The 27,966-nt window shown below is 36.8% G+C and overlaps 1 protein-coding gene across 14 annotated transcripts in view; it reads left to right on the forward strand.

Moving 5' to 3' along the window:
- The window catches only part of Dlg1 (discs large MAGUK scaffold protein 1), a 202,905-nt gene that overhangs the window by 11,916 nt on the left and 163,023 nt on the right, over window positions 1–27,966 (forward strand). For 13 of the 14 annotated variants that reach the window (XM_045151324.1, XM_045151322.1, XM_045151327.1 and 10 more), the window contains exon 4: window positions 4,105–4,271. In XM_045151324.1, coding sequence (XP_045007259.1) covers window positions 4,105–4,271 — 167 coding nt within the window. Of the gene's footprint in view, window positions 1–4,104; window positions 4,272–10,394; window positions 10,702–27,966 lie in introns of those variants that run through there. The other variant, XM_045151334.1, reaches the window with a different exon arrangement.

The raw sequence follows: 27,966 nt of genomic DNA on the forward strand, positions 1-27,966 counted from the left end.
CATTTGTACTTTATCCACTGCTCCATCTCTCTAATTCTTCATCCTTTTCAAAGGAAATGTTGTTTCAGGGTATTATTAATAAAATATAAGTGGTCCTTTGAATTATATTTCTTGTATGTATCTGGGTAAGTTGTCTCAATCTTCAGGTGTATATGGAATCATTATTTTTTCTTTTGTTATTTATGACAGACTGTGTGTGTGTGTGTGAGTGACGGGGGTGTGGGAGAGAGAGAGAAAGAGAGAGAGAGAGTGAGTGAGTGTGAGTGTGTGTGTGTGTGTGTGTGTGTGTTGGGATTAAAGGCATGTATTACCATGCCTAGCTTCGTATTACATTCTTTTTTTTTTTTGGATTTTCGAGGTAGGGTCTCACTCTAGCCCAGGCTGACCTGGAATTCACTATGGAGTCTCAGGGTGGCCTCGAACTCATGGCAATCCTCCTACCTCTGCCTCCTGAGTGCTGGGATTAAAGGCGTGCGCCACCACGCCCGGCTCGTATTACATTCTTAACAGCAGTGTGGAAAGTTCTAATTTCTTTACATTCTTGTTAACACTTGTTTTCTGTGTACTTTTTGTTTCATTTATTTTTTATTTTTAGGTTTTTTGAGGTAGGGTTTCACTCTATCCCAGGCCGACCTGGAATTCACTATGTAGTCTCAAGTTGGCCTTGAACTTGCAGTGAGCTTCCTACCTCTGCCTCCCAAGTGCTTTATTTTTTTAACTGAGAACTTTAATATATGAACATAAAATAATTCGATCATGTTCCCATTCCTTCATTCTTTTACATTTTGTGTATAATAGTCATTCTAAGGGATTACTCTATTTTGTCTTAACCCTGATGCAGTTAAAATAACTTACATATTTTATCCTTCAGTTGTAAGAGCTTAGAGCATATTTGAAAGGGCTGGTTGATAGATAAATATAAGGCCTCTATTTGAAGTAGTTAAATTGACAGAAGCAAGATGCTAGCTAGTAAACTTTTAAAAAATTCACACAGAAGACTTTATTTCATGATTATCCTACTTATGTAAAATGTTACCCTACTAGAACGATAGCAGTCTAGGTTTCTGTCATACTGCGCATTAATTCAGTTCCTCAATTCATTCGTCTTTTTTTTTTTTTCCCCCTGAGGTAGGCTCTTACTCCAGCTCAGGCTGACCTGGAATTTACTTTGTAGTCTCAGGGTGGCCTCAAACTCACAGTGATCCTCCTACCTCTGCCTCCCAAATGCTGGGATTAAAGATGTGTGCCACCACGCCCGGCGCAATACATTAGTCTTAATTTCAAATGTTTAATAGCTATGTGAAGCTTGGATAGTGTAGCTAGGATCATTGTAAAAAGTTTTTCTTCTTCTTTTGGTGAGCATTTCTATAGATTCTTACTATAGAGGTAATAGAGCATTAAAGTAAAAGGTCATATAGGAATTTGGAGTGCCTTGATTTAATTGATAACTACTCAATATTCACTCAGTGTTCATGGAGGCATAGCTATTGGAATGCATATACATATATGTTACTACCCTAACATATAGATACACGCATATGATGCCTGCATATATGAAATATATATTCTACCACACAAGTATACTTAACCTTCCACATGATACTTCTACAAAAATATTACAAATGTTCCACAGTGTTTTCTAGAAGATAGTCTATATTCAGACTTTTCTAATTGTGTCACTTAAAACTCAGCATGCTGCACCTCACAGTGCCTTCAAGGCTCAGACATTGCAGTTGCTGTTTATTTACTTCTTTTATTCAGAACAGTCCTTACATAAAAGCAGTTTCTTTTCCCTTTTGTGCCTGCCATTAGCTTTCCAGAGAGACTGGTCTGTTGCTTTGTAGGATGTCTCCTAGATCTAGTTTCGTGGTTTGGTTTTGGTGTCATTTAAGTTGTCCTTCTATTACCTACATTTTCTCTGAACGAGAAGTTGCTTCTAAAGACTTGGTTTAGGTTAAGGCTAAAGGTTTTTTTGTAGGAACACTTTGTAGATGATGGTTTGATTTTGAATTTTAGCTTGGTTATTAAAACTGAAAAGGGAGTTACTTTGTTTCTACCATCTTGTGAGACATGTTCTTTAAAAAGATTATTTGGGGCTGGAGAGATGGCTTAGTGGTTAAGCGCTTGCCTGTGAAGCCTAAGGACCCCGGTTCGAGGCTCGGTTCCCCAGGTCCCACGTTAGCCAGATGCACAAGGGGGCACACGTGTCTGGAGTTTGTTTGTAGTGGCTGGAAGCCCTGGCGCGCCCATTCTGTCTCTCTCCCTCTATCTGTCTTTCTCCCTATGTCTGTCGCTCTCAAATAAATAAATAAAAAATGAACAACAACAACAACAACAAAAAAAAAATTTAAAAAAAGAATATTTGTTAATGATTCAATACAGGATAATACTTTAACTAAAACAATCTTCTCTCTTTAAAAAAGTCAATTCAGGGGTTGGAGAGATGGCTTAGTAGTTAAGTGCTTGCCTTTGAAGCCTAAAGACCCTGGTTCAGGGCTCAATTCCCCAGGCCCATGTAAGCCAGATAGATGCACAAGGGGACACATGTATCTGGAATTTGTTTGCAGTGGCTGGAGGCCCTGATACACCCATTTCTCTCTCTCTCTCTCTGTCTCTCTGCCTATCTCTGTCTGTTGCTCTCAAATAAATAAATAAAAAATAAACAAAAGAATTTTAAAAAAGCCAATTCAAAATTATACCAATAGGCAGATAATGAACTTGGAGTGTGAATGTAAACTTTATGTAATTGTCACTCAGAGCTATTGAGAATTGTGAATAAGTATTAATAATAATAATATAGTAAGCTATATAATTCCAACTGTTAGCAAAGTAATTTTAATATTTTTTTTTGCCTTTTTTTTTCAAGGTAGGGTCTCACTCTAGTCCAGGCTGATGTGAAATTTACTACACAGTCTCAGGGTGACCTTGAACTCACAGTGATCCTCCTACCTCTGCCTCCCTAATGCTGGGATTAAAGGCATGTGCCACCACGCCCAGCAAAGTAGTTTTAATCTTTAAAATTATACTGTTACAAATAAATTTCTGGTTTATTTCAGGCCTTTGGCATACTATTAACTGATTATTTCAATAATACTGTAAAAGGTTTAACTTATTCTTAATTCTTAAAAAGTATTTTATTTATTCATTTGAGAGAGATAGAGAATGGGCACACCAGGGCCTCCAGCCACTGCATACAGACCCCAGATGCATGCGCCACCTTGTGCTTACCTGGGTCCTGAGGAATCAAACTGAGCTCCTTTGACTTTTTTAGGCAAACACCTTAACCATTAAGCCACCTCTGCAGCTCCTACTTATTCTTCTTACATACACAAACTAAAGAGTACTAAAAAGTTCCACTTCTTTGATTTAAAAATTTTATAAAAAATATGTTTTACTGTGATTAAATCAGTTAAGATCATTTGAGGGATTGCATTTTTAGTCTGGATTATAAAGATAGAGAATATTAGCATTGATTTATCTGGAGAATATTAAATATGATCAATTAGAATCCTAGGCACTTTATTTTGCATAATCCTTTCTATAAGAGGCACATTATCAGAGGGTAAGTAACCTGTATGTGTAGCTAATTGGTAATAGAGTTGGGATTTGAACACAACACTAACTTTTGGAATGTAAAGTGCCTGTGACATTTACATTGTACTCTGCAGCCTTCAGTGTGATAGTGACTGTGAAATGAGGGAGTACTTTAAAATACAGGAGATAAGATTGAACTCATTGTCTTCCCATCCATGTACTAACCAGGCAAGACCTTGCTTAGCTGCTGAGGTCAGATGCACTCAAGGTGGTATAGCTGTAGACTGGACTTGTTTTGCTATTCAGAGTAAAAATTTGCTGCTTTTTAAATTTTTAAAAAATATATTTTATTTATTTATGAGAGAGAATGGGTGAACCAGGGCAACTAGCCAATGCAAACGACATATGATCTGGGAAATCTTATGCTTCGCAGGCAAGCGCCTTAACCGTTAAGCCATGTCTCCAGCTCACAAATTTGCTTTTGAGTTATCTTGTTTTTTAGCATTGCATAGTTTAGGAAATATAGACACTTTAGAAATTGTTGTTTTTTTTTTCTGTTTTCATCTGTAGACATTCAAGAATTTTATGAAGTGACCTTACTGGATAATCCAAAATGTCTAGATCTTGCAAAGCAGTCAGAACCAATTCGGCCTGTGAATACCTGGGAAATTTCCAGCCTTCCAAGCACTACTGTGACTTCAGAAACCCTGCCCAGCAGCCTTAGCCCTACTGTGGAGGTAAGATAAAGTATTTTAGTAATCATCTTGTTGGGCTGCAAAGATTTTTCATTTTTTTAAAATGGATATTTTGTAGAAATATTTATAATGGAATAAACAGAATGGAGTTAAAGTATTTTTAAAATTTATTTTTTTTAAACTTGAGAGAGAGAGAGAGAAAGAGAGAGGAAGGGACACATAGAGAGGATAAGTACACCAGGTCCACTAGCCACTGGAAATGAACTCTATATGCATATGTCACCATGTGCATCTGGCTTACATGGATTCTGGGAACTGAGCCCGGGTTTTTGGGCTTCACAGGCAAACACCTTAACCCCTAAGCCATCTCTCCAGCCTGGAGTTAAAATATTTTTGAAAAATTTAGAATCTCTGTTTTAGAATGTTGTAACTTGTTTGAGGTCTGAAATATTTGTTTTAGGCTACATAAAAGTACATTTCATGATAGACCTCAGTGAGGCTCCATTCATACACTAATGAGCATGGTGTTTGCAGTTTGTAAAGATGATTTTGCTTTCATAAACTTTCTTAGAGAAAGAATATAGCTTTTTGTTTCTGAGCCCTTCAGTAATCCCAAGATTTCTCTGTTCATTGGCCTGAAAGATTGCATTAAAACTCGGTGGAGACCGATTAGCAGTCCATACAGTCAGCATTGGTCTATATTTTATGTGCAGTTAAAACCACTTACTACTTTGAGGTTTTTGTTTGTTTGTTTGTTTTTCTGAGGTAGGGTCTTGCTGTAACTCAGGCTGACCTGGGATTCACTATGTAGTCTCAAGTTGGTCTCGAACTCATGGCAATCCTCCTACCTCTGCCTCCCAAGTGCTGGGATAAAAGGTGTGCGCCACCACACCTGGCTTTGAGGTTTTTTTTTTTAAATTTAATTAATTTATTTGAGAGCCAGAGAGAGGGAATGAGAGTGTCAGGACCTCTAGCCACTGCAGACATGCTCTAGATGCATGTGCCACTTTGTACATCTGGTTTATGTAGGTACTGGGAAATTGAACCTACGTCCTTGGGCTTCACAAGCAAACTCCTTAACCACTAAGCCATCTCTCCAGCCCCTTTGTATTACTATCTTGGCATTTTTTTTTCCATTGATGTGTTATACTTTTCCAAATAAGAATTGGATATAGTGTAGCATTTTGTAATGAAGATTCTGCCCAAGAATCATCAGTCATTTGAAAGTGGTTGTTTGTAAATTTGATTCTAGTTCCTTCTGGTTAGTACTGAAACAGAAATTCTGGAAAATCTAGTCAGCTTCTGTTTGGGAAAAGTGGTGGTGGGCAGCAAGTAGACAGTACATTAGTAATGAGGTAGAAGTTTTTTCAGATTTCTGTTCTTATTAACTAACATGTAAATAGCATTCTAGAGTGAGTGAGCACATCTGATACCTCTCCTATACTTTAAGGATAAAAGTGACTTGACCCAGCTTTTTTTTTTTTTTCTTTGAGGTAGGGTCTCACTCTAGTTCAGGCTGACCTGGAATTCACTATATAGTCTCAGGGTGGCCTTGACCTCATGGTGATCCTCCTACCTCTGCTTCTTGAGTGCTGGGATTAAAGGCATGTGCCACCACACCCAGCTTGACCCAGCTTTTTTGAGTAGTATGGGCAAATCTGTTTTTGGGTTTCATACCTCTTTATACTCAACTGTTAGTTTGTGTTTGTAAACTTGCTATAACTTCATTTTTTCCCTCTTTGATTAGAAATTCTAATGTTACATATGTATTCCTATTTTATTTGCTCTTACTATTTTTTTCTTGGATAATTCTCATTACCATCCCTTTCTTTACTTGATGTGTCATTTGTTGTAATGATAGCTCATTTCTGTGGTCTCTTCAAATATAATTTAAAAACATCTGTAGTCACGTACTGTGGTTCAAATAAATATGTTGCCTCTTAAAACTGATGTTGCTAGTGTGATTAGTATGAGGAGTTGAAGTCTTGAAGAGTTATTTGGTTGTCTAGCATGCGCAAAGCCCATGGATTCAGTCTCTAGCCCTGTGGCAGGGAGGGAGTGTGATTAGGGCATGAGGGCTTGTCCCTCATGAGTGGGATTAAGGCCATATAAAAGATGCTTTCTGCACAGTTTATTTCTGCCTGCTGCCATGAAAGGTGAAGAAAAAGAACACATGCCTAACTTGTAGGCTTTCTAGCCTTTACAACTCCAAAAATGACATTTTTGTTCTATACACTCATTCCCAGATGTTCAATTTTAGCAGCACAGAATAAACCAAGACAGTTACACAGTTCTCTGTTTCACATTTATTGTCTCAGTCCTACATTATTGTTAACCTACTATTTTTTTCTGTTGTGATTTGTAATAGTTATAATGAACAGCATTATTTTCTAGTCAGTTTGTCTATTTTTTTATTTAGAGAGTATTAGTTTCTGTAATCTGTCTATTTTAGAGATTATTTAAGGGCTGCCTCAGTACAATCAATGAAAGTGAATACACATTGTTATTATGAGCACTTTAATAATGTGAAAGCTTAATTCCATATAGATTTGAGTTCCATCAGAAATTATATTGGGGAGGGTTAGGGATATAATTTAGTGGTAGAGTGCTTTTCTGCCATGCCCAAGGCCCTAGGTTTTATCACTAACACTGGGAAAAAAGTCACTAGAAACATTTCAATCTTTATAAAATTATGAAGCACTTATACTTAGAATGCTATAGTTTGCTTGGTTTCCACACCTCCTAAGTGATATATTCTGGACATGCTACACACACCTCAAGTGAACAGAAGAAGTAAGAAGTTTTAAATAGTGAATGTTAGATAGTATTAGTTTGGAAAATGGGTGAGAATTATTACAGTGTGTTGCTTAGGGGTTGGTTGGTATGTGGGAAATGGCTCAAGCAATGTTTGGGACCTAGTGCTCATTCATGGATGGCTCTAAAGGGCACTGTTGGGATAGGCCCATAAAGTAGATATGTAAAAGAAGGAAAAAATGTGCATCAAACTTGAGTGAACAAAGATTTTTTTTTTTTTTTTTTTTACTAAGAATACTATTTTTGTAGAAAATAACCTGAAAAATACTAGTCTGAAGATGGTTTCAAACACTGATGAATGACAATTTGGAGGTATAACTTGTTTCTTTAGGGTACTGTGAAAGAGAGCAAATAAATATATTCCCCTGTTAGGCATGCCTTCATGCTTCATTTGAATGGAAAAGTTGGCTGGGTGATAATTGACTTGATCTCATTGTGTTTCTGACTGAAAAGAGACTTTAGAATATCCACTCAAATCAAAACAATTCAGTAATGTTTTTATTGGACTATAATTTGAAACATAATCTGAAAAGTTTAAAGTTTTGCCTTGTAAATATTTAGATTAGTATTATACTTATGCCTTGGATAGAAAATTAAAATATATATTTTTTTGATAAGCTGTCATACAACACAGTTTTGCCTCTTTCATGTTTGCTTTTAAGAACTATGATAAAGAAGGTCAATTTTGCAAAAAGTATTCGACTGATTAATTTCTACAATTAGTGCAAAAAGTATTTGATTTTGATTAATTTCTACAATTAGTGCCTGTCTTGTTCTCTTAAAATGATATAAATGGTATTTTAAAGCTTATGGTTTTCTTTTAATCTTTTTTTGTTGTTGTTGTTGTTTAACAGTTTGGTAACTGAAATTGAGTTGGTAACTGAATCTTTATGACCTTGGTACATTGTCTCTCTCTCTCTCTCTCTCTCTTTTTTTTTTTTTTTTTTTTTTTTTTTTTTTTTTTTTTTGGTGTTTCGAGGAAAGGTTCTCACTCTAGCCCAGTCTGACCTGGAATTCACTATGTAGTCTCAGGGTGGCCTCAGATTCACAGGGATCCTCCTACCTCTGCCTCCCAAGTGCTGGGATTAAAGGCCTGCCCACGATGCCCATTTTACATTGTCTTTTGATACAGTGAAAGCTACAACCTTTTGTTTACTTGAGTACATGGTGTGTGTTTGCTGGCACAGGATTGCATGTGTGTAGGTACACGTGCCTAGAGGGGCTTTGGTTTCATTCATTTTTTTTTTTTAAATTATTTATTTATTTATTTGAGAGTGACAGACACAGAGAGAAGGACAGATAGAGGGAGAGAGAGAGAATGGGCGCACCAGGGCCTCCAGCCACTGCAAACAAACGCCAGACGCGTGTGCCCCCCTTGTGCATCTGGCTAACGTGGGACCTGGGGAACTGAGCCTCGAACCGGGGTCCTTAGGCTTCACAGGCATGCGCTTAACCGCTACGCCATCTCTCCAGCCCTGGTTTCATTCTTGACAGATGAGTTCACCAGGTTCACTGGCCTATGAGCTTCTAGCCTATCTGCCTCCCTTCTCATCTAGGTGCACTGGGATTACAAATACTAGCACTATAACATCCAACTTCACATGGTTTCAGGGGTTCTGAACTCAGGTACTCAGGCTTGCATAGCAAGCACTTTATCTACTGAAACATCTCCCTAGCCTTGAATACTCATTTGTTATAAAGGGTATAATATAGAAAACAGATGGATTACTGGATAGAACAGTATATAGAGTAAGATAGGACAGGGTCTTGAGCTTTTGTCTTGGTGGACTTGGGGTGCTTTACCCTCCTGACACAGATACATTTCCAACCCAGAAATTCAACCAATCATGTTACCTAGGAATGTTTCAAAAACAACAAACAAACAAACAAAAAACCCGCTTGAACTCCAGCCACCCCTTTCTTGGAGGTTGGTGGCCAAAACAAAGTTCCCAACTCTTAGTAACCTCATTAGTAAAAGTTCAGGTATGATGGAAAAATTTAGTTATGAGTAACAAAAGATACTTGTGTTACTCAGCAATCACCAAGGGTTTTTTAGGGGTCTTTATGATAGGAACCAAAGACCCAAACTAAATACCTTTTATGTTATACTGCAATAGATACATAGCTGTAGCTAGCACTTTTACTGAAAATTTAACAGCATCAGTATTATTCTCAGTGCTGTTATGTATTATTTAATTCTCATACACTAGCCCCTTGTGTTCTACTCAAGATAAGGTCCCGCCGGACTTCTTTATGTACAGTATATCCTTCATAGCTTTGAAGCTGTCACCTGACAAAATATTATTAATAGCAGCAGTAATAATGCTTACTATTCAGTAAGTGCTATTTAATTGATATATATTCTTTTTTGTAACCCTTTTATTTTCTTTCTGATTCTGTTGCTAAACTCAAAGCTTTGTATATGCAATATATGTATATGTATATGCTCTACTACTGAGTTAAGTCTTTAGTCCTTTTCATAACCCTTTTAGTGAAACTTTTACTATGAAAATTGCTAATTGTGTGCATGTGGGTCTGTAATGTTGGTAGAAGTTGCAAATAACAAGTGAGTGGAAGTAGTTGAGTTATTTGTATTTGATTTCATTTGTAATATCTATAGACTATGAAGAAAGTTGGTGGACCAAATTACAGATCAGTATTCTTCTGTACTCCGTGTTTTTATAGGGAGAGGTGCTGGAAGGTTATGGAGGTGAAGGCTGCTTGCCATCACTGTACATTGTACCTTTTCTTGTTAGCCTATCCAACTCTGTTCGTGATGATTTTGAGGATCAGATACAACTCACAGTTAGGGGAACTTGACTTAACAAAACATACTTAGAATTTTGAAATCAGGCAGTTATAATTTTTTCTGTGATATTTTTTGAGGGGAAAGAATAAGGTGAAATGTATTTAGTAATGCACTAAAATTAAAATCTGCCTTCATTGGTGAAATGTTATTTTATTTTAGTAAAGAGAGAAAAGATGAGTTTTAGATCTATTTTAAATTACTTTTTGTTCTTGCTCCCCTTCTCAAAAATAACACATGGAATATTCCATTCATTACTGCCTGAGAAAGTCATTACTTTGCAGGCTGCACTTGCTGAAATGGTTTAGTGGAAGAAATGTTTGCTTGCGTTTTTCTAATGGCCTTTTTTTCTTTTCTTTTTTTTTTTTTTTGAGCATTTTTTTTTTTAAATATCCAAACCATAGCAAATAAAGAGAGACAGGTTTAAATTTATACCGGGGAAACCTCCTTGTGGAGCATTTTATCAGATGACTCCTTGTCAACCTCATATTTTGAAAAGAGGGATTAATGAAATAGCATCTGAAGCAGCAGTGGACTCCTATGGAATAAACTCTAAGATATTCCACAGTGTTTTGTGGGATAATTTCAAATTCTTCAGATGCAGATTACATAAAGAAGATTGTAGGGCACGTGATACATTCTGGCTTCTTATATTTCAGATAGTAGAAAAATTGCTACCTCTAAGAATGGATCATGGAGAGGTCTTGTCACAGTTATAACTTTTCATCTAGGATTTTATCTTACAACTTTTTTATTTTTATTTAAATAGGCAATTAAAATCATCTTGCTTTATGTAGAAAATATTATTGTAATGGTACAAAAATGGATTGCCTGTGCATTGTAACTACAAAGGTAAGACACAGTATGCTTTTCTATGTTTTACTCTTTAAAAACCAAGATATAACTATTGTTAGATACTTGGAAACATGTTTGATGAATCTGTGTAATGCTTAGTTCAGGTCCTTTAGCAAAGAAGATAGTTTTAAATGTTGTTCAGATAGCTAAAAACAGTATGTTAAACAGATTTTTTTTTTCTCTGAGATTCATAGGGAGCTTTTCTTTTAAAAGCAAAGGTCTCCTTGATTATGTTTAAATCTTGTAAATATATTCTCAGAGTTCTCTTCTACTTTATTTTGTGTCCCAACATGTCTTGCTAGTTGGAAGTATAACGCATTTTAAGAACATTTTCTGGACTCTTCAATGTATTGTAGAGCTAAAAAATTTTAAGGGTGGGGGTAACACTCAGTTCTATCTGTTTCATCTTTGGAAAGTGTTGATTTGGATTGTAAAATGATTAAAAGGTTCTTTGCAAAGTACTTGTTTTAAAGCATGTTTTGCTGCTTGTTCTCAAGTGAGGCATACTTCACTTAATCTCTTATTTCTAAGCAGCAGTTTGTGTATATTGTGTGGTTGTGTTGTAAATTTCAGGTGCTTACATTTAAATTATATTTTGGCTTTACATATAGCAACTAATTTAACATTTTTGTTTTTACTTCTGTACATTTATGTTACATAGTGGTTTTAGACATAATTGTTGAGATTTTAAAATTAAGTTAGGAGGTAAAAGTAAATGTGTTACTTATGAAAGCAGGCTATTACTAGTCCTGTATTTATTTCTCAAGAGGAAATATTCTATATTATTTCTCAAGAGGAAAAGTGGGAAAATTGATGGAATTTAGTTTATTTTCTTACTGCATACAGAGTTCTAGTCAAATAGTAGCTTGTGATCAGATACTGACATGCTGATTATGGAGCTAATCTCATGTTGATAAGAGAATAGATGTCTTCATACCTCTAAGTAAACTATTTTATTAAACTATTCCCAAAGGGTGTTTAATAGGCATGCAAACCTGGGAAACGTTTTTTTTTTTTTTGTTGTTACTATTTTTATTTTCCTTTGTATGAGTTCTTGTTACAAATATCTATTTGACTTTTCACTGTGAATTGCTTTGTATCATTTCATTTAGTTTAGTTATTATTATTTCCACTAGCATAGCAAGGTTACTTGATACATCCCCTGTCTTTACTCTTTCTTCAGCTGATTGATATTTTCTTCACTTGAACTCTCCTCTTATTTTGCCAAAAGAGGACACTATTTTTGTTGCTTAAAAACATTGGACATAATCACTTATTCTTAAAGTATTTATACACTTTTATTATATAACTGTTAAAAAATAGGAAAAGATGTGGGTTGGAAACTAGGAAGCATAAAACATTATTTGTAGTTACTTTTGAAAAGCTAAATTAAAATGGTTTGTTCTATTATTAGAAATAAACCCTTTGAACATTTTTAACCAACTGCTAAAGCAGGATGAGCAAAATTCTCGATTTTTTTTCCAGCTAAAGGCTTCAGTGCATCTTTTCTCCTCATTCTCTTACCTTAGTGTCTTTTTTTTCTTTCCTGATCTCTCAAAAGCTTTCTGGTTTTAGAGGTGTATTAAAAGTCTGACAATGTAGCTCATGTAATTCTATCATGTTAATACTAAAACAGTTTCTCAAGTGAAAAATTTTCATTATCCACCCCCCCCTTCTCCCACTTGTGTAGGCACGGTGAGCTAGGTAGGCATGTTGCATCATTGCTACCATGGATACCCTTAAGAACAGGCATGTGGGTTGAGCTAAAGCAGTGATGATTAGGTTTTTGTCCCACTCCTCATAACTATAATAGCTATATGTTCTTAACAATGAAGACTCTTATTTTAAAATACTTGCAAATGACTAGGTTGTGAGATGTGGTGACTAAATCTCTGTTATTGCACTGCTAACTCTTGGCTTCCATTTATAGTAGTATTAATGACATTTGCTAATTTAAGGCATAACATAAATAGCTCTACGTTTCTCTTCTGATTAATACATTTCTTGAAAGGAACTAAGTGAGTTTGTTTTGTGAGTTTTTTTGTTTGTTTGTGCTGGGAATGAGGCTCAAATTCTCATACATTCTAGGCAAGCACTCTACCACTGAGCTATATATTCTCAGCCCCTTGATCAATACATTTTAAACAAAAATGTAGTAGGTTTTTCTTTCTTGTTTTTTTTTTTTTTAAACTCTTAGGCTGAAAGAGTACTTCCTCTTTGAATTAAAAATAACAAACAAACATTTGGCATGGTGGTGCATGCCTTTAATCCCAGCACTCGAGAGGTAGGCGGATCACTGTGAGTTTGAGGCCACCTGAGACTACATAATGAATTACAGGTCAGCCTGAGCTAGAGTGAGACCCTACCTTGAACCCCCCCCCAAAAAAAAACCCAAAAAACACCCGAGCCATTCTGGATTTAGATATTTTGCAAGGGAAAATAATAGTATTTCTGATTATTGTTACTTATACTAAAATGAATTTTATATTATTTAACCAACTTGGGTATAGTATTTTGGTGTGTGCTTTCTCACATAATATCATTCTAGCAGATACTTAATTTTGAGTTTGTAATTCTTAGCTAGCTGCTTTATAAATAAGTCATTTGGCATGAAGTTAATATTATTAGTGACCACTCAGGGAAATATGGTTTTATCAGGCTTCTTATCATTGTAGGAAAATTAACTGTGAACATACCATTTCTGACAAGAATGATTTGAAAATATTGCTCAATACATTATACTATGTCATCTGTATCTACCTACTTACTTGTCTATATACCAACCCAACCAACCAACCACAGGTATTTATACTCTTTATTTCAGAGGTTTTTAGCTGTCCAGTAACTTTTGGGAGGAAGAGAGGAATGAGAGGGACAGGCAGGCATAACTTTAGTACCAGCATTTCTTAAAGTAGAACCGTATCTTTCACTCTGATTTTTGATGTAGTAAGTAGAAAGAGGTTGTTCTTACTTTCTGTGTATTTTAGAGTTACTTAGTAAAGTGGTAGGGGAAAGAACTGTAAAGAAGAAATGTTTTGCATATTTGTTTTTAATTAAGCCTAGGAAGGAGAAAATAAGCTTTTCCAATTTAGGAGATTCTCTTACACTTAGTTCTAACAATTTTGTTCAGTTCTTTTGAGGTGTTTTCTTCACCTTTGGGATCTTTGTTGTCATAGTTTATAAGTTTTTACCCTCATATCTTACCCTTCTTATTCTAGATTATAGATACACTTCATCAGGGAATCTTTTTTAGTTACTCGTTAGATCAAGTTCCTCTACTCCTTTAAAAATACACGTTAATTTTCTTTAGAACATACAGTGTATTTGTGTGATTATTATGGCATGTTTCTCATTGCTTTGTAAGCATCACTATAGCAAGATTGTTTGCCCTGCTATTTCTGCCTGTTGTCTGCTATGTATTAGTTACTTGTAAATATTTGTTAAAGGGAGGAAACTTTGGCAAGTGGCTCAGTGTTTAAGAGCATTTGCTGCTATGAGGGTCTCTCATATCAGAGACCACCAAGTTTAAGTCATAAGAACCCACATAAAAAGTTGGGCATGGACACATGTTTCCCAGACCAAAGGGGGAGGGGAAAATCCTGGCAGAATCATGGCGACTCAATGACATGACAGACAGCAGGTCTGGATGGAGAGAGACCCCTTCTCAAGGACATATGAGAATGAACAATAAGAGAAGGACACCTGGCATTCTTGTCAGGCCTTTGTACACATGTGCGTGGGATATGAACATTTGCACACATGTACATTCATGCCATATACATATATGAAAAAACAATTTTTACTTTGTAATACACTTAAAACCAATTTAAAATACGGTTATCCTAGAAAATTACCATTGAAATTTATCATTGTATATCATTTTGATCAGTATAGTGAATTCAAAAGGATCTAGAAAGTAGCTTATCGTCTATTGTTTCCCACCCATTTTTCTGTTGTTCATATTGACACTTATTTAGCTATTCATCACTTAAGTATTTGTGTGAATTTTTGGTGTTTGTTTCTGGCATATACTTGCTTTGGAGATGGACTCCTTGCTTATGTTACAGTGCTTACTAAACAACAGTTTAAATTTCAGCACTGCCCGTAGAATTTTTCACAGTGATGGAAACATTTTGTATGTGTGCTGTGCTGTCTTGTCTACCTACTAGCACTTGAAATGTGGCTAGTTTGAAACTGATTTGTTTATTTTCAATTTAATTAGTCTTACCAGCTAATTTTTACCTCATTTTCTCTTCCTGACTATAAAAAATATTGTTTTTGAGGAATAAGCTCAAAGAGAAAAACAAAGTAAGTGAGGGTGGATCATGTCTTGTAATCCCAGAACTGGGAAGATAGAGGCAGAATAATTCATACTTCTAGGCCAGTCTGGGCTACATAGCCAGATCTTGCTTAAGGACAGCAGCAAACTTGTCACTATAGGAGTTGTTACCTTTTTTTTTTTTTTTTTTCCAATTTTTTGTTTATTTTTATTTGAGAGTGACAGACAGAGAGAGAAAGAGGCAGATAGATAGAATGGATGTGCCAGGGCCTCCAGCCACTGAAGACGAACTCCAGATGCATGCGCCACCTTGTGCATGTGGCTTCTGTGGGTCCTGGGGAATCGAGCCTTGAACTGGGAACCTTCAGCTTCACAGGTAAGTGGTTAACTGCTAAGCCATCTCTGCAGCCCAAGTTGTTACCTTAGGTATGTTACTATTTGCTGCAGTTGTCAAAAAAAATTCCTCTTAAATATTTGCTAATTTGCTGGCAAATGTGTTTTAAGTGATTTTAATTTGCATGTCTCCCTTATGTTTAATGAATGTTTATTATACTTTATTTTGTCTACTGGTTTGGTCTGTCGATGGAATTTATTGTCCAGAAGAGATTAACCTTTGTCTGCGATGTCAATTGCAGTCTTTCTCCCAAACTTGTCATTTGTTTTTCCTCCCGGTATTACTATTAGTCCACTTCTCACATAAAATATTTTTCTAAATTGCTGTTCACTTGTTCCACCGTCATTTATTAAAATACTACATTTACTCCCATTGAGTTGAGAGTCCACCATTTGACAAAATGAAATTCCTATAGGTTTTTGGGTCTGTTTCATTGGTTTATTTATGAACTTGATGTTGAAGCTTTACATAGCTTGCATTAACATCACATAGGCTTAACCTTCATGCTTTTTTTGTTTTAGAGCTTTTCTTACAAAATCATGTTTGTTTGTTTTCTTTTGAGACAGGGTCTCATGTAGCCCAGCTTGGCCTCACATGCCCTGTGTACCTGAGGATGCCCTTGACCTTTCACCTCCCAAGTATTGGGCTTATAGGCATGTGTTAACATACCCGGCTTCATATATTTTCCAAAGACAATTTAGATTCAACTTACCTAAGGAAAAAAAGGATTGCTATTGAGAAAAGTTCCTCTAAATTTAAAGAAGTAGCAAGCCATAGGAATATTTCTTGTCTAGTACAGAGAAGTAAAAAAGCTAGGTAAATTTGTCTCTTAATACACTGTCCCAGATAAGTTAGCAATAAGAGACTACTATAGTTTTCTTGGTTTCCTATCCTGAGAAGCCAGGTTTTAAATTAATTCCCTTAGAGTATGAGTTGATGTGTGTGTGTACACTCAATCGTGCATGAGTGTGGTCACTTGTATACCGCGCTGCACATGTGGAATCAGAGGACAACTTCTGGTAGCAGTCCTCACTTTCCACCTTTTTTGAAGCAGGGTCTTCTGTTGTTCACAGTTGTGTTTACACAACACACAGGCTAGCTGGCCTGTCAAGGGATTGAAGTTTCCTTACTCTTTGCATCATGCTTTTGTTAGTTGGCTGAGTTAGAACCTATATTTAGACTAAATCAAACATTAATTTCTGGTGTTAACTTTGGTTGGTGTCTGGTGCCCAGAGGAATGTATTAAGAATTCTGATGAGAGATTGAAGGCAAGAGTGCTGTGATCAGTTAGTACTGTTTGCCGTGCCTGAGGGATTGGATAAATGTGGGAATAATAGGATCATTTGTAGTTAGTATTGTTTGAAAATCCTTAACATGTTATTGAAAGTTTTCCTGTAACATTTAAAATATCATTGTTGGGATGTTTCATAACTTACTTTGCATTTAGAATATTTCTTTTTTCTTCTAAAATGATAAACTTGCTGCCAAATCTGAGCATTGTCATGATTCTTTCAGCAAGGAATTTCTAATATAAATGATAAATTTAAAAAGTGTAGGGCTGGAGAGATGGCTAAGTGCTTAGTGCACTTGCCTACGAAGCCTGAGCACCCAGGTTTGATTCCCCCAATACCCACATAAGCCAGATGTACAAAGTGGCACGTACCTTCTGAAGTTTGTTTGCAGTGTCTACAGGTCCTGGTGTGTCCACTCTCTCTATCTGTGCGCCTCCCCCAAATAAATAAAAATATTAAAAAGTTTAAATTTATTTGTGTGTTAATATGTGTGTGTGTATATGTATGGATGTTTGGTCTCTAGCCACTGCAAACAAATGCCAGACAATTATGCCACTTTTTGTGTCCAGTTTGCAATGTCCAGTGTTAGTAGGCTTTGTTAACAAGTGCCTTTCACCACTGAGCCTTCTCCCCAGACCCTGATGAGAACATATTTAATGTTTTGATAAATATTGCTAATTTTTCCACAGTTTAACTCACACAGAGTAACTCAGACTATGTCTCATTCAAAATACTTTAATTTATATTAACTATATTGCAACTAAATTATTTTTCTATTTACATCTGAAAGGGCTCATTATTAATCCTAATCTTTAAAAAAATTTCAATTCTTTTATTTTTGAGACAGCGAGGGAGAGAGATGGAGAGAATGTGCCCTTCAGGGCCTTTCAGCCACTGTGAATGGACTCCAGAAGCGTGTACCCACTTGTGTGCATGTGCTACACTGCACACCTGCACCACTGTGTATCTGGCTATGTGGGACTTGGAGATTTGAGCATGCGTTCTTAGGCTTTGCTGGCAAGTGCCTTAACTGCTAAGCTATCTCTCCAGCCTTATTAATCCTAATTTTAACTATAGTGGTAGTTTTCTTTTTGAACTTTCCACAGTCTGCTTTTTTTTTTTTTTTGGATTTTTTATGGTTAGATATCACTGTAGCACAGGCTTACCAGGAACTCATTCTGGTCCCAGATTGGCCTTGAATTCACAGCTGTCCTCCTACATCTGCCTTCTGAGGAGTGCTGGGATTAAAGGCATGAGCCACTTTGCCTGCCTCATTGTGTTTTATTTATTTATTTATTTTTAACTATTTCAGGTCCTCCTTAATTTAGCATCTAATGATGTTCATCGGGGTTCTCATTTGTTACCTACTGAATTGAAATACTGGGTATTGCTTATTTTCTTCTTATGCTTTTATAATCACTCTTTCCAAGTGAACAAGATTCCATTTTTCTTATCTTGCAGGGCTAGCGAAATGGCTTAGCAGTTAAGGCATTTGCCTACAAGGCCAAAGGATCATGGTTCAATTCCCCAGGACCCATTTAAGCCAGATGCACAAAGTGGCACATGCATTTCGTGTTAGTTTGCAGTGTGGCTGGAGGCCCTGGCACACCCATTCTCTCATTCTGTCTCTCTTTATCTGCCTCTCTCTTTCTCAAATAAAATAATAAAAATATTAGAAGTCTTCTTAGTCCTTCTGCAGAAGTTGAAGCCAAAGAGTAAAGGGCAATAGCCAAACATTTAGTCTCTGGAGACTGTTGGGGTTCAGATCTCAGAACTTGATTCTAAGTTGCATATTACTCCTGGATTTTGTTTCCTAATCTGTAACATAGTGAAAATAGTGGTATCTTCTTTACAGAGTGGTTAAAGGTTAATTGAGCTAGTACTTGATAAGTGTGTGTAGCAATGACTGGCATATCCTTTAAAATTTTTTTGGTTATTTTATTTATTTTTGAGAGTAACAGATAGAAAGAGGCAGAGAGTGAGAGAATGGGCACATGAGGGCCTCCCTGGATGCATGTGCCACCTTGTGCATCTGGCTGATGTGGGTCCTGGGCAACTGAGCCTTGAACCAGCGTCCTTAGGCTTCACAGGCAAGTACTTAACCACTAAGCCATCTCTCCAGCCCTGGCACATCTTTTAAATAGCAGATCTTTTAAACAACTCTTTAAGTAGGAAAATGCATAGCCTCTGGCTGGAGAGAATAGTTTTTTTTTTTTGTCTGAATCATTCTTTTTCCTTCGTTTGTAGTTCTTGTTCCTTTTATGACTAGTAGTCTAGTTCTTTTTTTTTTTTTTTTTTTAATTTTTAAACACAGGGTAGTACAAAGTTTGAGCACAGCCCTATCATGACAGTTTGGAAGTTTGGAGTAATGACAATAAAAAAGAGGATGAAATCTAAAGATGCTTTCACTCATGCCTATTTCTACTTTGTCACCTTGTTTTGCTGCTTTTGGATGTTCATGTTCTACATCTCTGGTTGCTAAGTTTATTACTATAAGAATGAAGATACTTCATTTGGATTAGTCTGAAAATACCTTTATGGATATAGAAAAAGGTTTACTTACCTTTATATTCCATTGGGTAATCTACAAATTTTTGTTTTAACTGGATAACTGATAAAATACTAGGTAATTACCAGAGAATTTTTGAATTATCTCCTTATAAAGTATGAATAACTAATTTGGCTCATTTGGATAAAAATGCATATTTATATTATCAGAACACTTTACTCATAGTAGATGGCATTATTGGTGCATCTTAGCCAGAAGATATGAAAGGGTTGTCAAAGTTTTTACAGAGTTGAGTTTTAAAACAGAAAAAAGTTCAAATGAACAGAAATGCTGCCCTCTACTGTTGGTTAATTCCTTACTGCCACATAAATATATTCATGAACTTATAATAGGATGAAATTAAAAAATCTTCAAAAAATTTGTGAGGGGAGGTTGGAGGCAGACAGAGATAAACAGACATGGAGGGAGTAAGAGATGGAGGGGGAGAGTGGGAATGAGCATTCCAGGTCCTCTTGCCACTGCAAAGGAACTCCAGGTGCATGTGCTACATAGTGCGTCCAGATTTATGTAGGTGATGGGGAATGGAACCTCAGGCAGCTGGCAGGCTTTACGAGCAAGTGCCTTTAATTGCTGATCCATTTACCCAGCCCCAGATGAAAAATTTTAATTGTATGTTATATGTACTACTAAATAAATTAAATTGAAGTCATATAAAACAATATTGTGGGGGCTGGAGAGATGGCTTAATGGTTAAGGTACTTGTCTCAAAAGCCTATGGACCCAGGTTTGATTCCCCGGAACCCATGTAAGCCAGATGTACAAGGTGGCAAACACGTCTGGAGTCTGATTGCACTGGCTAGATAGAGGTCCTGGTGTGGCAGTTCTTCTCCCCATAAAAAAATAAAAATATACTGTGATAATTTGGTCATTGCATTATAATGTAGTCATCCTAATTTCTATGAAGTATGTTGGTTTTCACTTTGGCCCTTAGTCATATGATAATTTTAAGCCTTTTTGAGAAACTATTGTGCTATTTTTCACAATGGCCATGTGCACCTTTTTTTTTTTTGAGGTTTTTTTTTCGAAGTAGGGTCTTACTCTAGTCCAGGCTGACTTGGAATTCACTATGTAGTCTCAGGCTGGCCTTGAACTCTCAGCGATCTTCCCACCTCTGTCTCCCAAGTGCTGGGATTAAAGGCACGCACCACCGCATGTGGCTGTACTTTTTCGGGGGTTGGGGGAGAAAAGTCAATTAAACCCTTTGTCAAATCATGATTTGGGTCTTGATATTTATTAGTTCTTCGTGTAGACTAGTTATTAATACAGATTTTCTTTCATTTTGTCAATGCCATTTTGCATTGTTGATAGCATCCTGATGCATTAATTAAAATTTTCATGAGGTTCAATTTGTCTGTCGTTCTTTTGTTGATTGTACCTTTGGTGCTGTGTCTGAGGAAGTATCACCAGTTCAAAGAGTTTGAAGTTTCACCTGTTATATTTATGTCTCTGATCCATTATATTTTGGATATGGTATCATGTCAAGATTTAACTTAATTCTTTCACATATTCATATGTAGTGTTTGCATTACCCCATGTTAAAGACTGTCCTTTTCTTATTAATGATGTGGTTATCCCTGTAAAAAACTATATATTATATTTGAGGGTTTTGTCTGGGCCTTTTTTAATTCTCTTTGTTTATATGGCTTTTTGCCAGTAGCACACGTTTTTAAAAGTATGTTTGTGGTATGTGCATGTGTATATGTGTTTCCATGAATGTGGACATACATGTGCAAGTGTAAGTGCTTATGGGGACCAAAGGATAATAATGTTGGGTGTCTTCCTGTAGCACACACTCTGCCTCTTAATATTTTGGAGATGTCATCTCTTACTGAGCTGAACACGGCGCTTCCTGATTTGGCAAGACAAGCTAACCAGCAAGCCCCTAGGGATGTTCCTGTCTTTTGCCTCTCAGCCCTGGGACTATAGATACCCATCCCCTTGCCCAGCACTTTCTGTGGTTGTTGAGAGTCCTAACTCAGGCCTGCGTGTTTGTATGGCAAGCAGTTACTCTCAGGCACCTCTCCAGCACTCCTTCCCTGGACTCTTTAGAGTATTGTAGTTCTATAGTAAGTTTTGCAAACAGATAGTGTCTTTAGCTTTGTTGTTGTATTTTTTTTTTTTTTTTATTTATTAGAGAAAGAGGCAGAGAGAGAGAGAACAAATGGGTGTGCCAGGGCCTCTAGCCACTGTGAATGAACTCCAGACGTGTGCTCCCCCTTGTGCATCTGGCTAACGTGGGTCCTAGGGAATTGAACCTCGAACCGGGGTCCTTAGGCTTCACAGGCAAGCGTTTAACCACTAAGCCACTTCTCCATCACTGTTGTTGTATTTTTAAGATTGTGTTAAGTATTTGAGATCCCTTGAATTTCTGTGTGAATTTTAGGGTGGGTTTTTTATATTTTTATTTTGCCAACCACTTTTTTTTTTCTTGGTTTGAGGAATTAAGCCATTTACATTTACAGTTAATGATCAAGAGGTCATTTTATCACATACAGCTTATTGCCTGTATGCTTTGTAGTTTATGTCCCTCATCTTCTGGATTCCTGTCTTCCTTTGCACTTGGATGATATTGTGTGAACCTTTCTTAGTGTGTTCTATGTGTGCTGTCTAGCTAGTTTCTTTGTGATTACCAAGAGGATCACATTTAACAACCTGCAGTTTAAGCACTGCTTTGAACATAGACTGGCTTGGCTTAAGTAACATACAAAACTACCTTTTCTTCTTTTTTTTTTGCACGTGTATGTGGTATATGTGTGTGCTTGTATATGTGTGTGTGCATGTGCATACAGAGGCCCAGAGTTGACATTGGCTGTCTTCCTCAGTTGCTTTCCACTTTATTTACTGAGGCAGGGTCTCTCGCTTGAACCATTCTAGTTGTTTAGCTAGCTAGTTTGCCCCAGCAATCTCCTATCTCTGTCTTCTGAGCACTGGGATTACAGCCACTATGCCCACCTAGCATTTATATGGGTGCTGGGTATTTAAACCCCAGTCCTCACACTTGCGTAAAAAATGGTTTTTCCACTGGGCTATGTCCCTAGCTGCAAAACTACCTTTTAGCAACTCTTTTCTCATCTCTCTTTGTTGTTGATGTTCATATTATATCATACTTAGTGTATCCCAAAACATAGATTGTTACCTTTAAATGTAATAAGGTGATTATGAAATATAAATGAACTTTGTTTTAAGACATCATACTTGTATATATGCAAATATCTCAAAATCAGAAACATTCTTTGAAATGTTTGTGGTAAGAGATACTCAATCTGTGCTATTTTTGATTCCCATTTTTAAAATGGTATTAGGCTAAGTTACATATCAAATAAAATGTGAGTTATTGAAATTTTTTTAAACAATTAAACTTATTTATTTATTTGACGGGGGGGCGGAGAATGGGCATGCAAGGGCCTCCAGCCATTGCAGACGAACTCCAGACACATGTGCCAACCTTATGCATCTGCTAACATGGATCCTGGGGAATTGAACCAGGGTCCTTTGGCTTTGCAGGCAGACACTTTAACTGCTAAGCCATCCCTCCAGTCCAGTGATTTTTATTTCCACATATAGCTTTGAATAGTGTCTAATGTTCACTAATCTCACCCTGTAAGATTGCCTTGAGCATTTGTGGTAGGATAGGTCTGCTGGTAATAACATTCCTTATTTATCTGTGTATAACTTAATTTATACTTCACTTTTGAGAGGCAGTTTGTAATATTAAGGATTCTTGGCTGTCTTCTGGTATACAAGTTTTCTGATGAAAAGCTCCAGATCATCTTATTGGGGGTTCCTGATATGTGATGCATCTCTCTTGCTGAAATACTTCAGAACATTGGCCTGGGGAAAACTTTTGGATGTGGCCTCCAAAAGCACAGACAACATAAGCAAAATCTGGTAGAAAAGATTTCATTAAACTGGAAAGCTTCTGTAGCAATGGAAACAGTCATCCGAATGAAGGGACAGTCTGTAGAATTGTTCATTCAGCAGGGGATTAACTTTCAGAATTACTCAAGGAACTCAAAGTAGTGGCAAAACCAAAAAAAAAGCCCTAAAATTTTGGTTAAAAAATGGGCAAATTGCCGGGCGTGGTGGCGCATGCCTTTAATCCCAGCACTCGAGAGGCAGAGGTAGGAGGATCGCCAAGAGTTCGAGGCCACCCTGAGAGTACATAGTGAATTCCGGGTCAGCCTGAGCCAGAGTGAGACCCTACCTCGAAAAACCAAAAAAAAAAAGGGCAAATGACCTGAATCAACATTTCTTTTATTTATTTACTTGACAGAGAAAGAGGGAGAGAGAATGGACACGCTAGGGCCTCAAGCCACTGCAAATGAACTCCAGACGTGTGCTGCCCCTTGTGCCTCTGGCTAACATGGGTCCTGGGAATCGAACCTGGGTCCTTTGGCTTTGTAGGCAAATGCCTTAACTGATAAGCCATCCCTCCAGCCCTGAATAGACATTTCTTGAAAGAAGATATATAAGTAGCCAACAAATAAATGAAAAAGAAAAAGGTCAGTTTCACTCATCAACCAAGTGCAAAGCAAAACGACGAGATACTTGGAATGGCTGTTAGCAAGAAGATAAAAAATAAACTAGGGCTGGAGGGATGGCTTAGTGGTTAAGGCACTTGCATGTGAAGTCTAAGGACCCATGTTCCACTCTCCAAGCCCCCCATAAGCCAGATAGATACACAAGGTGATGCAAACACGTAAGGTTACACCATGTGCATAAGGTGGCACATGCGTCTGGAGTTTGATTGCAGTGGCTGGAGGCCCTGGCATGCCATTTCTCTCTCTCTCATGCTCCTGCTCTCCTAAAAAATTTACAAGAACCAAACAAACAAAAAAACAACTTAGTAAAGATGTGTACAAAGGGGAATTCTCATAACATTGTTGGTAGGAATGTAAATTAGTATAGTCATTCTGGAAAATAGCATTGAGCTGTTTCCTAAAAATATAACTACCATACAGCCCAGCATTCCCACTACTGAATATATATCTCAAGCATTTGAAATCAGTATGGCAAAGAGACATCTGTGCACACATGATTATTGCATCAAAAGTATGTATAATAGCTGTGACATGGAATCAGTCTGGGTGTACTCATTGATGGATGCATAGAATTTGGTGTGTTTGTATTCAGCCATAGAGAAGAATCAAAAATCTGTCAACTGTAGTGAAATGAGTGGAATTAAAGTAAAATAAGCCAAACACATGTTCTCACCTATGTGAAAGCCAAAATGTTGATTATGAGGAAGAGAATAGTAGCTACCAAAGCCTCAGAAAGGTACAGAGGAAGGAGGATGGAAGAGGATGGTTAAGGGGTACAGAAATGCAGTTATATAGGAAGAATAACTTGTAGTTAATTATTTATTATTAACCTGTGGTTAATTATTTTAAAATGAGTAGTAGATTCTGAATGTTCTCAACACATGGTACATGTCTGAGGTAGTAGTTGTGCCTGCTATATCACACACATGTGTTGAAATGTCACACTGTACCCCATAAATAGATGCAATTACAATGCATCAATTAAAACAATAGAATTTTGCTTTGGAGTTGAGGTGGTATCACCAAGGAGTAAATAGATGGTTTCCTACCTTGGCCTCCTGAGTGCTGGAGTTAAAAGAGTGTGCAACCATACCTGGCTTTATTACTGAGTTTTAAGAGTCTTTGTATATTTTGATTATTAGTTCTTTGTCAGAAACTGTTTGTTTAAAATACTTGCTTTCGGGCTGGAGTGATGGCTTAGCGGTTAAGCGCTTGCCTGTGAAGCCTAAGGACCCCAGTTCGAGGCTCGGTTCCCCAGGTCCCACGTTAGCCAGATGCACAAGGGGGCGCACGTGTCTGGAGTTCGTTTGCAGTGGCTGGAAGCCCTGGCGTGCCCATTCTCTTTCTCTCCCTCTATCTGTCTTTCTCTCTATGTCTGTCGCTCTCAAATAAATAAATAAATAAAAATGAACAAAAAAAATTTTAAAATACTTGCTTTCAGCATGTGGTTTATCCTCCTATTCTCTGAATATTATCTTTTGCTGGGAAGTGTTAAAAATATTTTGTAATATTTATTTTATTTATGTGAGAGAGAGAACGGGGGTGGAGAATGGGTGTGCCCAGGCTTTCAGCCGCTGTAAATGAACTCCAGATGCATGTACCACTTTTTGCATCTGGCTTATGTGGGTCCTGGGGAATCAAACCTGGGTCCTTTGGCTTCACAGGCAAACACCTTAACCACTGAGCCTTCTCTGAAGCCCTCCAGGTAAGTTTTAAGTATTGATGAAATCCAACTCAGTTTTTCATTTGAGGATCATGTTTTTGCCATATCTAAAGACTTATTGTCAATTTCAAGGTCACTTCTACATTATCATCAAGGGGTTTGTAATTTCCTAGAAGTACTTTTGAAAGAGTTAAAAATCAAGAATAAAATCTTTAATACCCAAATATGATAATTTTTGGTGGCATTTATTTTATCCTGTAGATTCTGTGGTATGTTTTTCCTTGTAAAGGGCTTTAATACCCCACCATTAAAAAATTGGAAAACAAAGCTGCTTGGAACTCTGTACGTAGACCAGGCTAGTCTCAAATTTGTAATCCTCCTGCCTTAGTCATTTGAGTTCTGAGATTACTTAACATGTCTGCTTTTTGGGTGGTGATGGTGGTGGTGGTAGGGTCTCGCTATGTAATCACAGTGGCCTTGAGGTCACAATTCCCCTGCTGACTTAGTTTGCCCAAATGCTCACTTTATAAGTGTGCTACCATGCCTGGATAGTATTTCCTGAAGTGCTTTTCTTTTGGTGATGAATTCTTTCAGCTTATGTTTGTTTTTCCACTGAAAAATATTTTTACATTAATTTTGAATATTGGATGAAAAGAACATTCTAGGTTAATATTTTTCTTTCAGCATCCTAAAAGTTTTATTTTATTAAAAAAGTATTTTGCAAGCAGAGAGAGCGAGTGGATACATGCAGCACTTTGTAGGTACTGGGGAATTGGACCTGGGCTGTTAGGTTTTGCAAGCAAGTGCATTTGACAGCTAATCCATCTCCCAGGCCCTTCTCTCAGTATCTTAAGAAGCTTCCTTGCCCAGTGTGTTTTCCTATACTTGTCCTTTTTTTCTCTTTTAAAAATCTCTTTAGTGAGTTTCTCATTTTTTAAATTATTTTTTGCTTTTGAGCTCTATCCAGATAAATAAATATTGCCTACCTTAACCATGATGAAGCTAAGAAATACAGTGTCTTCTGTGCAAGGTTTTAAATACAAAATAGTCCTAGAATGACATTTTCACCTTCTGTTTGTTTGGCTGTGATTAGTAACTGATGGAGTGCTAATGGGTTAATTAAAAAGCCAAAGAGTAGAACATAATTTTAAGAATGAATAAATCAGTGACATGTCAGGGAATTCAGTTACTTGAGTCTTGCTTTAAAATTTTGTGGTATTGGTATATTTCAGAATCAGTTTAGTCACATTTCAGTGGGTTGATTTTTTTTTTTTTTGGGGGGGGGGTTGCGGCGGGGTTTGGTCGGAGGACTGAAGATCATGATCAGGGCCTTGAGCATGCTAATAAGCACTTCGTCTCTGCTACAGTCCTAGCAGCCCCCAGATATTACTTTTATGTATTCAAAAATATTTTTCCCTCATTGAATTTTTTTCCACTAAGATTAATTTTATTCTGCTTAATTATGCGAAATAGTTGATTTTTATTGCTTGAATAATTTAGAGGAACCAAATTATAAGTGGCTGGAATATACTTTTCATGATTAAAGTTAGATTTAAATCAAACAAGAATGTTTAGTACTATAGTAAGAAAAGCATCACTTATAAAAGTCTAAGAGTTCATTTCCTATCACACTGTATAATGAGTCCTATTGATGCAACATGCCCTTCTCCCAGAACAATCAACTTGCATTCAAGCATGTTGGTTCTGCTAGAGTTGTATCTTACTCTCACGGAGACAGCATTGCTCATATCACAGCAGGTGGAGTTTGCTCTGCTGACTCCCATGCAGGATAAATTTTAAGGACATAAGCAAAACTTTGGATCCTGAATTTTTATTCTGGAAATTTGTAGTTTATTGAAGTAGCTTTATTATGTAAGAAAAAAATAGCATCTTAATTCTGATTATAGTATGCCCAGTTGATCTCTGCTGTAGGGTTAAAAACAGCTGAAGACTGCAACATTTTAATACAAATATTTTACAAAAAGAGTGGGTTGGATCTAGATCAGATTTTTTAAAACTGTCAACAAGCAGCATTTACCAAGGCATTTTTCTGGAATTTTAGTTCTGGATCAATTGAAATGCTCAGGGTCTGAAAAAAATGTCCCCTAGCATCAAAAACTTGAATTGATTTTTCTCTGGTGTTATGCGACTTTACACCAACAATACAGTATCCTTAATGTTTGTATGAAAGGTGGGCTTGGATAATACTTTGTAAAGAAGCTTGGTTTTAAAATCCAATAATATTTAAACAAATAATTATAATTCAGAATACAGGGCTTTTGATTGACTTAACTCATGTCAGAAATTTCCCTGTCCTTTGTCTGACACAAGTGAAGAGCTGGTCTGAACACTGTTATGTAATGGAAAACTCATTTTTATGAAAGCTCTATGTAAGGCATTGTTATTCTCCATTAATACAAGATTCACTGTTAGCTGGTTCTTACTTTCTGTTGCCATGAAGAATAACTATGAAGTAATTATATGGGAAACAACATTCATATGCAGGACTGGCAATGTCTTCTGA

The sequence above is a fragment of the Jaculus jaculus genome, chromosome 5 (assembly GCF_020740685.1).
Source record: "Jaculus jaculus isolate mJacJac1 chromosome 5, mJacJac1.mat.Y.cur, whole genome shotgun sequence".
Lineage (NCBI taxonomy): Eukaryota > Metazoa > Chordata > Mammalia > Rodentia > Dipodidae > Jaculus > Jaculus jaculus.